Raw genomic sequence first — 17,198 nt, 5'->3', positions numbered from 1 at the left:
CGTCTAACTACAGACCGATCGCCATCACTTCTTTACTCTCCAAAATAATGGAATCCATTATTAACTGCCAGCTCATGAGGTACCTGGAGGAGAACCAGCTGTTAAGCGACCGGCAATACGGTTTCCGTAGTGGTCGCTCGACTGGTGATCTTTTGGTGTACCTCACTCACAGATGGGCGGAGGCGGTTGAGAGTAAAGGGGAGGCATTGGCTGTAAGTTTGGATGTAGCGAAAGCCTTCGATCGGGTCTGGCACAAGGCACTTCTAGCGAAATTACCATCTTTCGGACTTCCTGCGAGGTTATGCGATTGGGTTGCCAGCTTCCTGGAAGAGAGGAGCATTAAGGTCGTTATCGACGGTTCTTGCTCTAAGCCTCTTCATGTGAATGCTGGTGTCCCACAAGGCTGCGTGCTATCTCCTACACTGTTTCTTCTGCATATCAATGATTTGTTACAAATCAGTAATATTCATTGCTATGCGGACGACAGTACGGGGGATGCTCTTTATCCCGGCCGTGCAAACACCTCAAAGGAAAGCCTCAATGAGAGTCGAAACAAACTTGTGTCTGAAGTCGAGTCTTCTCTCCAAGAAGTCTCGGATTGGGGCGAACTTAATCTTGTCGAGTTCAATCCCCTAAAGACACAGGTTTGCGCGTTCACCGCTAAAAAGACCCCATTTGTCGTAGAACCTCGGTTTAAGAGTACTCCCCTTAGTATATCGCCGAAAATCGGAATCCTCGGAGTCGAAATCTCGAGTGACGTTCAATTCCGCAGTCATTTGGAAGCGAAGGCTAAATTAGCCTCGAAAAAACTTGGTGTGCTCAGTAGATCGAGACAGTACTTCAAGCCGGCCCACCGACTTCAGCTGTACAAGGCTCAGGTGCGACCGCATATGGAGTACTGTTCTCATCTCTGGGCCGGAGCCCCACAGTATCAACTCCTTCCTCTTGACCGCATCCAACGTCGAGCAGCTCGAATTGTCGATGACCGTAGGCTTTCCGATAGGCTCGATCCTCTGTCAGTGCGAAGAGACGTTGCGTGTCTCTGTATACTGTACAGAATCTACTATGGGGAGTGCTCTGAGGAATTGTTCCACCTACTACCAGCCGCACAGTTCCACCACCGGACCACACGCCGTAAAAACCAGTTCCATCCGCACCATCTGGATGGTTGGCGCTCCACCACTGTCCGCTTCACCCGCAACTTCCTTCCGCGTACGGTGAAACTGTGGAACGATTTGCCACCTGCGGTGTTCCCGAACAACTACGACATTGGGGCCTTCAAGAAAAGAGCTTATTTGTCCATAAAAGGCCGGCAAAGCACCTGTAACACTCCTAGTGTTACAAGTGTTTATGGGCGGTGGTGACCACTTAACATCAGGTGGCCCATCTGCTCCTTTGCTTGCTCTGACATAAAAAAAAAAAAAAAAAAAAAAAAAAAATCATTATGGCATGTGAAAATATGGATGTAATGATAATGCAGATCAAAACTTATTTACTATATTAATTAACGATTGTTTATAATTTTTTATAAAATAAAACAATAATAAAATAAAATCATGTTTATTTTCGTAAGTATTAACACATTATAAAATTGACTTGTACACCTTGGACTTGACAAATAGCCAAGAATGGAAACTCCTGTAATAAGTTTTCATAAAATTATATTTTTCAACAAACAACATTATTAATTTAAAGTATCAAAACGGGTAAGTCCAACTTAGCAATAAAATCTTTCACGCGCTTTAAAATTGAAAATAGTGATGTGTTTGACCCTTCTTCATCGAATGTTTTTCTATACACATTGTAAACAACACCTCTTGCTTGTGATCGCAGCGGTTTTATCGACATTTCGAAGATTTTGAAGACAAAATCCTAAAAATTAATCATCAACACAATAATTTGACAACCAATTTGATAGTTGTCAAATAAAGTTGCCACATGAAAATCTTTTATTTTTAAAATATAAATATGCCATCAGATTCTGGTAGACCTTAGATCATTAAGTAATGGATGGAGTACGCTGGCAAATGTTCTAACTAAACTTTCTGCTGATTTTGGTGCGGGGAGGGCAACTCACACTATTGAAACACAATCACACATTCACAAAAATAATTTGTGTCACGAAAGTCGTAAAAATTTACGACCTTTTAAGCGACGAGTTTTTAAATTCAACTCTATCCCTAAGTTCATAAAGATTAAATTTGTATTTCATTCCAAGTTGTCTCGTGGGGAGTGTGGTTCAATATCGCGTTCTAAATTCAACTTTATAACTTAGATCATAAAGATTAAATTTGTATTTCTTTAAAAGATAGTCTCGTAAGGAATGCGGTTCATTATCGCGTTTTAAATTCAACTTTCTCTCTTAGTAGATAAAGATTAAATTTGTATATTTTCTTTCCATGATAGTCTCGTCTCTTTCTCTCTCGAAACATGACTCGATTATTTGTCTTGATCATATCGCTAAATGATACATCGACGATTATTAGAAATTGCATTTAATTAGAAATGTACGTTAAAAAATAAAAAAATATACACAAATTAAAGGTTATTCCATCTTTTTTAATATTCGACATGTTTGAATTGCTTCTGCAAGACTTGACAGTGCAAAACGGCATTTTTAGCGGAGCACTCGCAGACGTCCTTTCGATGTTTTACGAATACGCAGAGTGTTTGTAATCGATTACGCAAGTAGTTTTTATGAAAGCATAAGATTTTTCGATTCGAATAATCTTATACCTCAGCAAAAGGGGAAACGCCTGCGAGTGTTATCCATTACTTAATGATCTAAGTGGTAGACCTATACTACTTTTTCATCAAAAATTTCACCTGATTTAGCGTGGTAACTGGTAACACATTACATATTTTGATCATCTGTGGTCTGACATTCCACTTGTCATATGTCAAAACTCAAAATAACAAAGTTTCAAGTTTGCGATTTGCGATGTTGATGTGATGTTGATTCGCAAATGTATATTCTAGTAAACATTTATTAATTATTACATTTAATTTGAAATCCATGCAAAATTAAAATTTAAGATATCTTTTATACCATTGAGGATTTCATTTGATTAAGCTATGGAAGAAGAAGCGAAGAAACCAGTATGCCTAATAATTTTAGGTTAGTTTTGTTATTATTTTGAATGTTTGTGTTTGTTACATTGTATTTTGGTTTTAATCAATTTTTATATAGGTATGGCTGGTGCTGGGAAAACTTCATTTACCAGACGACTAGCTGGTAAAGTGATAAATGGCTCACGACCGTATTTAATTAATTTGGATCCGGCTTGTCGTGAAGTCCCATATCCCGCTAATATTGGTAAGTTAAACATGTAAAAGTAACTACGTTACAAAAATATATTAAGTACATATTGTTACATCTACTTATAAAGGCCTTTTGATGTATAAAGGAATACAAATATTGCTACTGTGAAAAACATTCACATTCAGGATTCGTAAAGTTTGTTTTTGAATTTATTCTTCCATAATCTAATAAATGATTGCAAATTTTAATGAACTTTCGTATCGGTGCACGTTTCAACAAAAAAATATTTCAGATATTCGAGACACAGTTGATTATAAAGAGGTAATGAAACAGTATGGCCTTGGACCTAATGGTGGTATTGTGACTGCTCTTAACTTGTTCACTACAAAGTTTGATCAAGTTGTGGAACTAATTGAGAAAGCTGGCAAGAAACATAAGTATTGTGTTATTGATACACCAGGTAAGTGTTTGCTTATTTCTTTTTATTCAAGTTTGTACTCATTTTAAAGGAATTGCAAATTGCTTGGAACAAATGACATTAAACAAATATTTTGGAGCTATAATATTAAATGCTAAGCATTTATTCATTCATAATATTATTCATATATTTTAAACATTATTTATTGTTATTGTTCCATAATATTCAGGTCAAATAGAAGTATTCACATGGTCAGCGTCAGGCACCATATTGACAGAAACCTTAGCGTCTTCATGTCCTACTGTGGTTGTGTATGTCATGGACACAGTGAGGAGTGTCTCGCCAGTCACATTTATGTCTAATATGTTGTATGCTTGCTCTATATTGTATAAGACGAAGTTGCCGTTTATTGTTGTTATGAATAAGGTAAGTCTTGACTGTTTATGTAATAGCATACACTATTCCTGATTGTTTAAGTTACAAATAACTCATTATTAACTAACATTTATTTATTTATTTGGCTTGCATAAAAAGCTTATAGGAAGTATTTCACAACTATTTTGTTGTATATACTTCTATAGGAATAAGTGGTAGAACTTTTTTGCCTCTCCATACAAAGAAGTATGATTTTCTTACCAATTATAACATTCTACTTGATGTTCATTTGAACATGTTACAATTTCAAGTCTTCAAAACACTGTAAATTAACCACACAATCACTATAAAACATATTTTAATGAATTTTAGAAATGACTACCATATTGTTTACTAACATAACACAATAAATTGTATATTTTTCTTAAATTTCATTGCTAAAATAATATCTCATCCACAATTCCAGACAGATGTAGTAGACAATGCCTTCGCAGTAGAATGGATGCGCGATTTCGAAGCGTTCCAAGAAGCACTAGACGCAGAGGGGTCAGGGGAAGGCAGTTCGTATGTGGGCAACTTGACTCGCTCCTTGGCACTCGCGCTTGACCACTTTTATACGGACCTTAGGTGTTGCGGCATTAGTGCTCATACTGGCGATGTGAGATTTATTGTTATTTAAGCTATAGAAAAATATTAATTAGCTCATCATACACAATTTATTTTTGAAAGAAAGAAAATATATTTATTTGTACCGTTAACATATAAATACAGTTATTATAACAAGAAAGTTAAAATCGATTTTGAGTTTCCTTCTAAACCACACTTTTATCATCATGAAATTATATGAATTATGCAATTAATGTTATATTTTGATTCTATTTTAAGGGAATTGATGAGTTCTTTAAACTGGTTGATGAGGCCGCTGAAGAGTATGAGAGGTAAATACTTAATAATAATAAGTGGTATGATATAAAAAGTTTTCCAACAATTTACATTATTAACTAAAGTGGTTATTAATTTAAATATTACGACAATTATGTACATATTATTATAGTGGTATAGAGAATATTTCATGATAAATACATTATACTTAGTTTATTTATTAATTTCTCCTTTGAATTGCAGGGAATACAAAGCGGACTGGCTGAAAATGCGAGAGGAAAAATTGGCAGAACAAAAGAGGAAAGAGGAGGAATTGAAAGAGGATAAACAAGGTATGATTTAAAATTTTATGATTTTTGAAGTGAAAACTTCTTTAGCGGCGTTGGGTATAAAATCTTAAACTCGCGTCAGGACACGTGGCCTGATCGAAAAAGCGTAAGACGGATGGATATCAAACATGCTCAACGTTAATAATCAAGTTTTCACTTCTGCCGGCACTCCCGGAGTGCAACCCGTCTTTTTTTTTATCTTGATTCGTAGATTTTTAGTTTCGTAGTATTAAAAAGCTTCATCAACGAATAATATTTTAAAGAATAAATTTAATTTCGATATTTTATTATTTTTCATCATTATTTTTTAGTTGATGACAAAGACACAGTGATAGACAAGAAGAAACTCATAGAGGAAGTGATGGTTGGGAGGGAGAGAAGCGATATGTACCTAAAGCATCCCGCCAATGAGAGCTCTAGTGACGAAGAGGGTACGGAAGACCAAAAACCTGAGATGGGTATGTTTTTATATAGATAAATGTTATTCTATGATGTATAGACGTAATAGTTTGATAGTTATTGTTAGGACTGGCTTATAAATGATGAATTTGGTGAACATACAAAAAAATAAACATTTGAAATTAGAAACCACCCTATTTGAAGCTGGTTATTTTAATTCTTATACAGGCATTTCTAAATATAATTAGTAAATCTGTTTGACCAAAGGTCCAAAATGGCGTATCACGTCGGAGCCGGGGCAAGCAGCTAGTAAATAAATATAAATGTCAAAATATCTATTATCTGTTTTTAATATTTAAAAATGTATTTAATTAAAGTAATTAATTGTTGTCGAATTTCAGATGACAAGCCAGAAGATGTGTTAGCTTTTCAAGAATTTATCAAGAAACATGTAAAACCTAATCAGAGTGAAAATAATACTTAAAACCATTGTATATAAGCGGTTAATAAATATGTATAATGTCTTTTTATAATTTAGTTTCTTTTCACTTTATCATTGCAATGATTTTTCAACACAATTTATTTCATCTGCATAGACATTAGAAGCGTTAGTTCTTTAAAATATATGAAGATTTAGTATAAGTTTTATTAAAGTAAATAAAGGCATGATAAGAATCTCATATCTAATGTTACATGTTTATTATTATGTAATAATTCAGATAAATACTTTGGAAGGCGTATTAGTTAATAAATAGTAAAAAAATGTTAAATATGATTTGTAAATTGTAAAAGATTTAAATAAGTAGTCAACAATTTCGGTCAAATTATATTTATTAAAACTCACAGAGAGGTAGGCATAATAGGAAATTGCATATACCATTATTAATTAATTGGATTTTGAAAATTATTAAGTTTGCATAATACATGATAATACCATCAGAAATGTAAGAGGTGTATTTTATTTAGTTAAGAAAAAAATGATACCTAATATCTTATAGGTATTTCTATAAAACTTATATACTTAAATGTAAATAAAATACAAAAATCGTGATGCAAAAAAATTATAATTATTCTGAGCTCAATATATTGAGACAGGATGTTATGAGTCTTATATGTAACTAAGTATAAAGAATTAGTAAACAAAACTATTTGTGATATTCGTACGGTGAAGCCTTAAATCTCTGATGGTATTTGCTGTCAATAAATATAACAATTATCTAATTATAACTAACCTAAATTCGAGATTGGAACTAAAATATACACAAAATAAAATGCATTGTTAATAACAATCTACTATCACTAGGATTTGATTCAAACAATTGCTAAATATTCAAAGCGTGATTTAAATCTAAATTATAAAGGTACATTGGATGCAATCAGTAAAAAATAAGTGATCATAAATAAATAATTACTAATGTGTAATTAAAATAAATCCCTGTTCAACGTAAAGTATAAGTACGCTAGTTGGCCGAGTAGTTACAAAAATGTGATACTAAATGTGTGATTAAATAATAAAAATAAGTTTAACGGTTAAACTAGTAACCAAATAAACAACAAAGGCAGAATGGATAAGAAAACTGCTGTAATATTATAAAACTATTTTTTTTTTAAAAACTCGCAAAACAATTTTAAGTAGATACTTAGTTGAATGTTACAAAATAATGTTGAATAGCAACATAATATCATAATAATAATTGTACACAACACAGAACAGTTATTTTCAGGTTCCAAAAAGCATAGGCAAAGGTGAAAATGTCTATCGCTTATTTGTAATTTGAACTGTAACAGATCCTACGCGCTCAATTTCAGAACTTAAAATAAGTCAGTTAAATTTTAATAAGTACGATTAAATAACTAAACACGTATCAAACGTGCAGTATAATTTAACGAATCTGCGTATATTTTGTTAAATTGAACTAATCATTGACCTACAAAAATATCTCGGCTCAGTAACCACAAAAAATTAATTTGTACCACATAATATGAGCCTTTGTCTGAGAACACAACACATTGCGAGAGTATCACAGGTTAATTATACAGGTATATTCCGTAAAATACGTATATTAAGTCACTTTTGAAGTATATATTTAAAGCTACCTCTTCAATTTATAAGTAAAGCGAATGGGCAAATTCAAAAGTTGTTTATTCATTTTCAAATTCGCAAAAATATATAAGTCATTAGACATAGGTAGATTTGACTTATTACCTTTTTTACAACTACCAAACTTTGGCAATATGTTTTGTTACCAAAGTATTAGACAAAACATATTTTACACTAGATTTTAAAAGCACGGATTTATAACACGACAAAGAGTTATTCAAAAGGTACCATATTTACCGAATCATACATAAGTTGTGACATTGTGTAACAAGAAAAAAAAAATATTTTATACAGCATAAAGCCAAAAAACAAGGCAGTCCAAAGGTTTAACTATAATGTCTGTGCTGTTTGACCATTACTAATAGGTATATTGTGACCATTTTGTACACTGGGTTGTGTGGACTTCCTTCCCGCTCTTTCTAGTGTGGGGTCGGTTAACAACCAAGCTGGTCGATATGCTATGTGACCGTTCACGTGGTATGCTAGAGACGGGTTTGGCAACGTGTTATATGTATTACCTATTGATGTGTATCTGAAAAAAATATCAGTAAGTATATAAATTATTCTGGGTTTGTTGGTGATCTTAACTACGCTAATTTAAGTTATAATTGCTGCAATAATAATATAGATGGTGATTTTATTCCAATTTCTGGCAAATTCACATTAATACGTAGTATTTTGGCAGTGAAAATTTTTCAAACCAATGAATGTTTGAAACTATATATATTTTTATCAGATCTATATTTTTGAGGGAGCGTTGAGTAAAAATATCTTACCCTATATCGTAAAGACTGCAATAAGGCACATGTCGCTCGTGAATATACGTCCAAATTTGATGATAACTCCAATTTAACAGTGGTGATACTCGAATTACTTGAGGCCAGGATGGATCTGTTTTCTGAAAAATTAAGGAGGTTTAAAATGTCGGTATAATACGATTGAAAAAAAAATACCTTATGTTTGCATACCTACTAGATGTATAATTGCGATAAATGATAAATCGTGTACTAAATATTAGCCCCTACAATATCTATAATTATTAATTAGATATTATTATTATTAATGACAATGATCTCATTGTTTTTAACCGACTTCCAAAAAAACGAGGAGGTTATCAATTCGGCCGGTATAATTTTTTTTTTTTGGATGTATGTACACCGATTACTCCTAGGTTTCTTAACCGATTTACGTGATTCTTTTTTTGTTCGATGCGGGATGGTGTCGAATTGGTCCCATAAAAATTTTATTCGGATAAACCCAGTAGTTTTTATTTTATGAGCATTTTTGTCTGTACTCGATGACTTCATTGAAATGTAGCAAGTAACTTTGATTCACTTCCCGGTAACCGATTGAGCTGAAATTTTGTATACTTATGTAAATTGGATAGCGATGAAACATTATCATAGACATAGAGCTGATTTGATGATGGAATCAGAAGGTGGCCTTAGGAACTCAGTAATATATTGACTCAATTATATCGAGATTGGGCTCGTTTGATTCGTGTTGATAAAAACACTAAAAAGTATTAAATAAAAATAACTGCGTTAAAAACAACCGACTTCATAAACAGAAAAGTAAAAAATAAAAAAGATTTGATATTATTAATTATTATTGCACGGGCTTAATACTAGTGTTTGGCACCGACTTCAAACCTATTTAATAAATAATATGTAGTAATTAATAATATCAAATCTTTTTTATTTTTTACTTTTCTGTTTATGAAGTCGGTTGTTTTTAACGCAGTTATTTTTATTCAAAACATTTGCCTTATCTTTACAAAGTAATTCGTGACATCAATAGAAAGGATATTTCTAAATTCTAATAACAATACCTGTAGAAAGTTCATATTTTGACTATACGGATCCGTCCTCCTCGTTCCCATTAAACAGGCCTTGAGTCTTCTATCGTTTTCTAGAATATTTTCTAAGACGCTTTTCATTTCTCCCTCAACCACTAATAATTTAATTTTATAATGCGCTTCAATTTCTTCTATAAACGTTTCCATTTCTCTAAAGGGGCCATTTGAACGCATGTATATGACTTTCAGATCTTTTGCTACTTCTTCTTTGTTAAATATATCCTTTAATATGTTTATTGTGAGATCTAGTAGAACTGTGCAGTCTTTCCCGCCGTTGAACGATAGGAAAACTTCGTCTAACCTGAATTGCGAGAAGCATTGCCTTAGTATCTGCAAAAAACTAAGTATCATAGACTAGACAAGTACAATATTATTCAATAAGAATAAAACTTCTTTTAACAATAAGTAGGTAATTAACAATGGAGATAAAATTTCTCTATTCTCTATCATCTTTACATATCTATAAGTATTCATACAAAAAAAAATAAAACACATGACTCTACAAAACCGCTCCTGCAGCGTAAAGCTTTGCTATCTCTTAAAGCTCGATATTTCTAAATTAAGTTTCGATAAAAATTAAAAATTTACGCACCTGTTCAGATTCTGCTATCACAGTTGCTGTGTCCTCATAATTTGTAATCACATCGTCTCGCTTCGGCATTTTGCGTACTGGAACAAATACCAGACTGTTATTACAAAAAGAATCACAAACTGTGATCATTGCGTCAGTCAACTGTAAAATATATGACTAAAATGAACATTGCGCCAAAAATCAATGACTAATGCATCTAGATTAGATTATTTTTTTAAAACAATCCCAGAACGTTATAGAAAAAAGATTTAATCAGCCGTTTATACGAAAGTTAACGTTTACTCCTGGACATCGATTTATAGGACATGTATTTTTCAAATTATTATTTAACCGCTACTGTTGATTTTCAGTGCAGAACTACGAAGGTCAAGCAATTTTATAACACATTATCTGTTCTTCAAATATAGGCTCTTGGAATCTGATAAGATTAATCATTTTCTTTTCCACAGATCCAGTCGTCAGTCGATATATCTGTAACTATAAAATAAGCAAGCAATCTATTAATGGACGTCCTTCAATACTCATCACTTTTGTTCATCATGCATTGAAATCTTAATAAGAATGTAAATTAATGCTATTATCTTCATGAACGCATTACATTTTAGCGCATTATTATTGAAACAACTAAAAGAAGCTATATAGGTGCGTCTATCCGTGAGTTCTAAATTTACCTGCATTATCAGAAATAAGGAATCACGAGAAAAATAGTTAAAATACCATATCACATCGAAAATGCCATTAATTTTAGTAAAATTGGATTTTCATCTGTGAAAAATCGCATAAGTTCTGGTGCATTTGTTCTACACATTAATTCGATTCAAAAATAAATAAGAGATATAGAGCAAATAAATAAGTATACATATATTAAATAATTTTCCTAATTAATTTAATAATCGATTTAGGTATTTCCTAAAAACTATCTATATAATATACTAGCGGTCCGCCCCGGCTTCGCCCGTGGTACATATTTACGTTTTCTCTACATAAAAACCATCCTCGTACTTCAAGGAATATAATAAAAAAAGAATTATCGAAATCGGTTCAGCCGTTCTCGAGTTATGCGCTTACCAACACATTTTGCGATTCATTTTTATATATAAGATTTTATCAATTTCAACAAAAAAGTGTATAATTTGCACTTTTGAACATGTCTTATCGATTACCACCGGTTCGGAAAGCAGTTTTTACAAATATCCAGAGAAGAAGCAGGCAAGAATCTCTGGAGTTGTTCTTTTAAATAATTTTATAACATAATATGCATATATGTATGTATTTAAGTAAAAAATTACTCTTTAAATAATTCTTTTACCATATGTACGTGGCCTACTCATTTCATTACAGGTCAACCGGCAAGCCAAACACGCGGTTGGTTACAAATAAATTAGAAATCTCATACCTCCCTGAAATTTATCAATACAAGATTAGGTACAACGTCAAATTACTCATTGATAGCAGATTGAAGATTTTATGTATGTGATGTCAGTCTGTAATTTCGTGGATTTGATTAAATCACGCGCTGATTGTCGTAATAGAAATTGATAAGTTTAGTTTCATGGCCATGGACACGAGTAAATCATTTGACGAAAAAAAAAAATTGAAATTAAATAATTTATTTAATACGTGATTTAAGTATTCTATTGCATGACATCTTATTTTATTTTTGGACGTATGAAATTTTGTCAACAGTAGAGTGCTGATATGAGCTGGATACAACACACAGGCAGAGGTGGGAAAAGTGGAACTCGGAGATCTAATAATCTAACTTATATTGTCATGGTTTTTGGTCATTTTCAATTTATGTACTTATAATTTTTTATTTAAAAACCTTCACACAGATTAAGACAAAATTTATAACAATTATGTATATAAAACCAGAATATAATTTTACATTGTATATAATAATCTGTATAAGTCATCTTAGTTCATAATCGTCTTATTTTAAAATTAAATTGATTGGATTTTTATTACATTTAAAATAGATTTCCTAACAGGTAGTCACTGGTAGTCACAAAAACATATATGATATGCAAGATACTCATGGTATTATATTATGTGTGAGATTAAATTAAAGAAAATGGTTAGAGGAAACATATTTTAATATTTCTTACACTTAAAGTAACAATTTTTTTTAATTATAGCCAATTTAGATTCCCGATTTACTTCATTTTTAATGAACTTTAAATTTACCAAACATCTTTCTTCACTTTTTTTTTAGTTAATTGCACAATTAATTATTCTTACTTAAAACTATAACACTATTAAATGCTTAATATTTCACAAATTCAAAAAAAGCAATATCTATTAAACACATAGTTTTTTTACTGGTGGCTCATCACTATCCACTAAAACCTTTTTACTCAGCACCTCTTTAGTGAGTTTAAACGTTACTCTCATCATTTCCTTTTTAGGTGAAACATTTCTGACATTGAACACATCAATTATATTCTCCGATATGTCCACACCAATGTTTGTTAATACCATTTCCTTAGCGGTGCTCACTGGATTGTCCCCAGTTGCAAAACAATACACATACACTATTATATCATTGGGTATGTTCTCACACAATTGTTTATCAACCAAACCATTGAAATACTTCAGAAATTCAACAGCTAAGGCTGGTAAATTCATTGTGACATGAATCTTTGCTTGGCTCTCTAATATATGTGTACCATTACATAAATCTATAATGTATTGTTTGAAGATATCAGAAATAAAATCTTTGCCATCCAAATTGTACATTTTAATGAGGGATTTGTCAATTTTATTCTGTTTTGCATTATGTTCCAGCCACTTGTAAGAGTCGGGATTCAAATCATTTGCAAATACAATACTATGTCGCTTTGCCGCTGGTATGGCAAATGGGCCTACACCGCAGAACACGTCGAATAGAACATCTCCTGGCTTTAAGAATGACAATATCCTTTCATGCTCCTTTCCCAATCTAGGGTTCCAATACACCTTGGAAAAGTCAAACTGAAAGCTACACCTATTCTCTTTTACAGTCACCAGAAAGTCCTCGTCTCCAGCAATTACCTCCATTTTGAAATTGCGATATGTATTGTCTATTATGTTGCTTTTGTTTACAACTGTCCTGCACAGCTTGATTTTGTCGAGAAGAACTTGACCAATGAGTTGCCTGTATTCAAGCAGATGATCTCTTAAATTCAAATGAATGATGTGCCCGATTTGAGAAAAACTACTGACTATTTCTTCATTCTCTGGCAGTACTGCTTTAAACACTGTATCAATCTTCAAATTGTCATAAGTGAGCTGAACATCTTCAAATAATAAATTATCTTCACTTACTTCGTTTAATTTGAGAACAGTCCTGTCTGTCTCAGATATGTCTGTCCATTGTGCAATTTTTTCTGGATGGCAAAAAATTTTCTTTTTTTTAATCGAATCGTTCATTACGTAGTCTTGTACGGGCTTAAAATTTTCCATTTTGAAAAAATAATTCTTCATTATTTTACTTGTTTTGGCAATCTTGTCTTCAGTCACCACAATCACTGGCACACGCACTTTTTGTATGAACTTTTCACGATCCAAAACACGCATACCACGAACACCAACCGGCATCAATGAAACCTTCGATTCGCACATTTTGCTGGTAAAAAAACGTAAAAAGTTTCGAATGTGGGTTATGGTCATAACTCAAATGAATATAACAGTTATACTCTGTCCATTATATTATTTTCTTTTTGACAGCTTCACGCCTATGTAGGATTGTATTGTCTATGTTAAAATGTCATACAAATAATTATCGTACTTCATGGACAGGTCCCGCCCACTTAGTGATGCCTACACAGAATTATTCAATGATGGGTCGATAGATTAAAATAATCGATAGAAATACTCTGTAAAATATATCCGATACAGAAAAACTCTTCTATTATGTTATATAATTTAAACGTAAAGACAACCAAATTGTAAGATAGAAACCAATAAATAATAAAATATTAGTTTAGTTTACTTTTAACATACAATGCATAGATATGTGGTCTTATTATTACATATCTTATTAGTACGTTTACGTTGTAATTATTATTTACGTACCTGATTCGATTTATGATAATATTTTGAATTTATAATTGAAATGGTATCACAATCGATAATCTTTTGAACATCACTTCTGGTATCACCCGTCGAGCTGTCAAAAAGCAATTCTTATAGTGGACAGACTATAGCATACTAACCTAGTCCAAGGTCAACACACTTGATTAATATCAGCCTCTCATTGAAGATTTGTCAAACAGTAAACACACTGTATTTATAATATTTCAGAAGATCGAAATAAAGTTTATTTGAGTAATTTTAAAATAAACACCAAGCAAACCTAGAACTTGCGTGAAACTTCGACTTGTCAATTTGATTTGAGTATAAATTTGACAAATGAGTAATGACAGATTGTACAGAATGTGACAGTTAACTTTATTATTGCCACCTTGCTAAGAAAATAATTATGAAATAGTAGACAATTGTATGATTGTGTGTATGATTGTAACAAATATTTTTTTACAAATGTACTATAGGTAAACCAGAATCTGATGGCAATTAGGGAAATCAAAATTTTGAGTGTGCAACCCTAGGGAAAATGGACTGAACGATCTTGATACTGCTTATTTTTTAGTTTGTTCTCAATATCATTAGTCACATTACATAAGTGGACAATACTGTACTTAATAATGAGATATCCACTTAATATTATGTAGGTACATACTTACATGTATAATATACATATTACTTTTAAACAGGTAATACATATTATTATTTACACATACCTATATTTGTATGTTCATTATCATTATGCCATGTGAAAATATCGATGTTATATCGATAGAAAACTAGACTGCTTATAATTTTTTATAAAATAAAATAAAAATAAAATAAAACTATGTTTATTTTCGTAAGTATTAACAGATACACACATTATAAAATTGACTTGGACAGCTTGGACTTGACGAATAGCCGTATTGGAAACTCCTGTAATAAGTTTTCATAAAATTATATTCCAATCAACAAACAATATTATAGTTAAGTACCTACATATAATATTTTTAATTGAAAGTATCAAAGCGGGTAAGTCCAATTTACCAATAAAATCTTCTAAATTGAAAATTGTGATGTGTTTGACCCTTCTTCAGCAAATATTTTTCTATACACATTATAAACAACACCTCTTGCTTGTGATCACAGCGGCTTTTTCGACATTTTCGAAGATTTTTTAGACAAAATCCTAAAAATTATATAACAACTGCAAAAAAGACAAATAATTTGACAACTAATTTGATAGTTGTCAAATAAGTTGCCACATGAAAATCTTTTATTTCATAAATATAAATATGCTATCAGATTCTGGTAGACCTATATGTACCCTTTGAGTTGTAATTTAAATATGTAAATACTTAAGGTATGATTAGCGGTGTGAATAATAATTATTGTGATAATATGGCATGAGATTTTTTTTCCCTGTATCGTTTCCGGGTGGTTTCCGGTAACCGGTTACAGTGTTTCTAAATACAAACTTCATTCTGATTTGTTATTTTTAATGCGTTGAATGAATTACCTATTACCTAAGCCTATTACAATTTATGTTAACGCCTATGTACGGTTTATAATATATATTTTGTTGGTAAGGTTGTATTGGTGCTTTTCTTGGTGCTTTCTAAGAAGACATGAAGTTTTAGCCATTCGCATCTGTAGGTACTAGTGCTAATAATTTAAGTTTTAACATCATAATATTATAAAATTGAACAATTACAGAAGAATATTTACTCAGAAACGCTCATAATGATAACATTCCATTGAATAGTAATGTTTTATATTTAATAGATTTATAGATAGCAGTTTTGTTTTATTCAACTTGAAATATAGGTACGTATCGTGTACATAATATCAATTACGATATAATATAATATAATAAAATAGGACTGTAGGCATATATTTATATGATAGATAACATCCAAATTATTTCGATTCACAACTCATTTGATAATTTGAATCTAGGAGTTTGTTTACGTGCAAATGCGTAGAGGTATTTATAATAATAAGTATGTATCGTTAATTTTAAATAAATGATTGAGTTGTGTAATTTTATAAAATGTACCGAGCACAAAGTAATCAGATTTTATTCGCATTCACGTTTATTACTTATTTATTCCGTCTGTGCCAAATTTACGCAACAATTTGGCGCGAATTTATGTAATTTATTCTGCATCGAAAAGTCACTGTTTGTTTACGTACGCGGATTATTTATTTTTAAAATTTTCGCTCTTCCATCGGTTAACGAATGCTATATAGACAACATATAATGTAAGCAATGTGTAAATTATGAAATTGTGTGGTGTTTTTTTGTTGTTTTCGGCGGAATTCGTAATTGTAGTGACTGTGAATTTAATAAAAGAGTTTGTGAAATGAATAATTACTACACACCAAGCTACACACACATCAGTCTTAATTTGAGTCAGAATAAAAATGCTATACAATTAACTTTATACCTAATATTATCCTGTGTGGTATTATCATATTATGTGGTATTTAATATTTATGTCCTTATAAAGGTTTCATTTTCTAATTTTAATTCTACTCATAATAGAAAAGTGCACACTTAGTCGTTGTTGACAGCGGACTTTGCCGGCAATTTCGAGGGTTCTAGTGCTTAAAAATAAAGTACCGCCAAAAAATGTAGAAGAGATTAGATAATAATTATTAAAGTGAAACTTTTATTACATCGTCTCAAACTTTTTGGTCTGTGTAGCGCATGTCGCGTGACGGTCGGCTGCCGAGTAGGTATAAAGCAGTGTTCGGAACCGTACGATAATTATCGTACAAATACGATAATTTTGTGCCTAAGTTTCACTTTTACCGTGGTTTCATAAAACCACACAAAATTTTTTTTTCTCTATGTTAATCATTGCTTTATGATCGACGCGATATTCAGGGAGGAAACAGGCGAGAGCTTTTGCATGGAGAAAATATCGAG

General features: G+C 31.7%; 3 protein-coding genes across 3 annotated transcripts; 1 reads left to right on the top strand and 2 right to left on the bottom strand.

Annotated features, from left to right (window-relative positions):
• The first annotated feature begins 2,909 nt into the window (after window positions 1-2,909).
• Window positions 2,910-6,198, top strand: LOC149484834 (GPN-loop GTPase 1). The gene is made up of 9 exons (XM_089701216.1): window positions 2,910-3,118; window positions 3,191-3,316; window positions 3,555-3,722; window positions 3,910-4,106; window positions 4,522-4,713; window positions 4,941-4,993; window positions 5,181-5,269; window positions 5,578-5,724; window positions 6,067-6,198. The coding sequence occupies exons 1-9, from the start codon at window positions 3,076-3,078 to the stop codon at window positions 6,147-6,149; spliced, it is 1,098 nt and encodes a 365-aa protein (XP_089557342.1). The 5' UTR covers window positions 2,910-3,075; the 3' UTR covers window positions 6,150-6,198.
• Window positions 6,199-6,514: 316 nt separating this feature from the next.
• On the bottom strand, window positions 6,515-14,552 carry LOC149484833 (bifunctional FAD diphosphatase/FAD synthase-like). Its single transcript, XM_089701229.1, has 5 exons — window positions 14,413-14,552; window positions 10,217-10,293; window positions 9,598-9,954; window positions 8,543-8,664; window positions 6,515-8,298 (listed from the first exon to the last, which is right to left on the bottom strand). Exons 2-5 carry the CDS (start codon window positions 10,283-10,285, stop codon window positions 8,097-8,099), a joined length of 750 nt encoding a protein of 249 aa, XP_089557355.1. The 5' UTR covers window positions 10,286-10,293; window positions 14,413-14,552; the 3' UTR covers window positions 6,515-8,096.
• Window positions 12,343-14,552, bottom strand: LOC149484832 (tRNA (guanine(37)-N(1))-methyltransferase). Its single transcript, XM_089701201.1, has 2 exons — window positions 14,413-14,552; window positions 12,343-13,823 (listed from the first exon to the last, which is right to left on the bottom strand). Exon 2 carries the CDS (start codon window positions 13,817-13,819, stop codon window positions 12,518-12,520), a length of 1,302 nt encoding a protein of 433 aa, XP_089557327.1. The 5' UTR covers window positions 13,820-13,823; window positions 14,413-14,552; the 3' UTR covers window positions 12,343-12,517.
• Window positions 14,553-17,198: the final 2,646 nt, after the last annotated feature.

Source organism: Colias philodice, chromosome 11 (genome assembly GCF_061535455.1).
Source record: "Colias philodice isolate Cphi_HAF_F1 chromosome 11, ilColPhil1 Martin Lab GWU primary, whole genome shotgun sequence".
NCBI classification, from domain to species: Eukaryota; Metazoa; Arthropoda; class Insecta; order Lepidoptera; family Pieridae; genus Colias; species Colias philodice.
This window is presented reverse-complemented; position numbering and strand designations above follow the sequence as displayed.

Coding starts and splice junctions, on each gene's coding strand:
- LOC149484832 (XM_089701201.1), bottom strand. CDS start 13,819: ATGTGCGAATCGAAGGTTTCATTGATGCCGGTTGGTGTTCGTGGTATG.
- LOC149484834 (XM_089701216.1), top strand. CDS start 3,076: ATGGAAGAAGAAGCGAAGAAACCAGTATGCCTAATAATTTTAG. Junction 3,119..3,190: donor AGTATGCCTAATAATTTTAG/GTTAGTTTTGTT, acceptor ATTTTTATATAG/GTATGGCTGGTGCTGGGAAA. Junction 3,723..3,909: donor TTGTGTTATTGATACACCAG/GTAAGTGTTTGC, acceptor CATAATATTCAG/GTCAAATAGAAGTATTCACA.
- LOC149484833 (XM_089701229.1), bottom strand. CDS start 10,285: ATGCCGAAGCGAGACGATGTGATTACAAATTATGAGGACACAGCAACT. Junction 8,665..9,597: donor AAAATATGAACTTTCTACAG/GTATTGTTATTA, acceptor TTAATTTTTCAG/AAAACAGATCCATCCTGGCC. Junction 8,299..8,542: donor TGCAGTCTTTACGATATAGG/GTAAGATATTTT, acceptor TATTTTTTTCAG/ATACACATCAATAGGTAATA.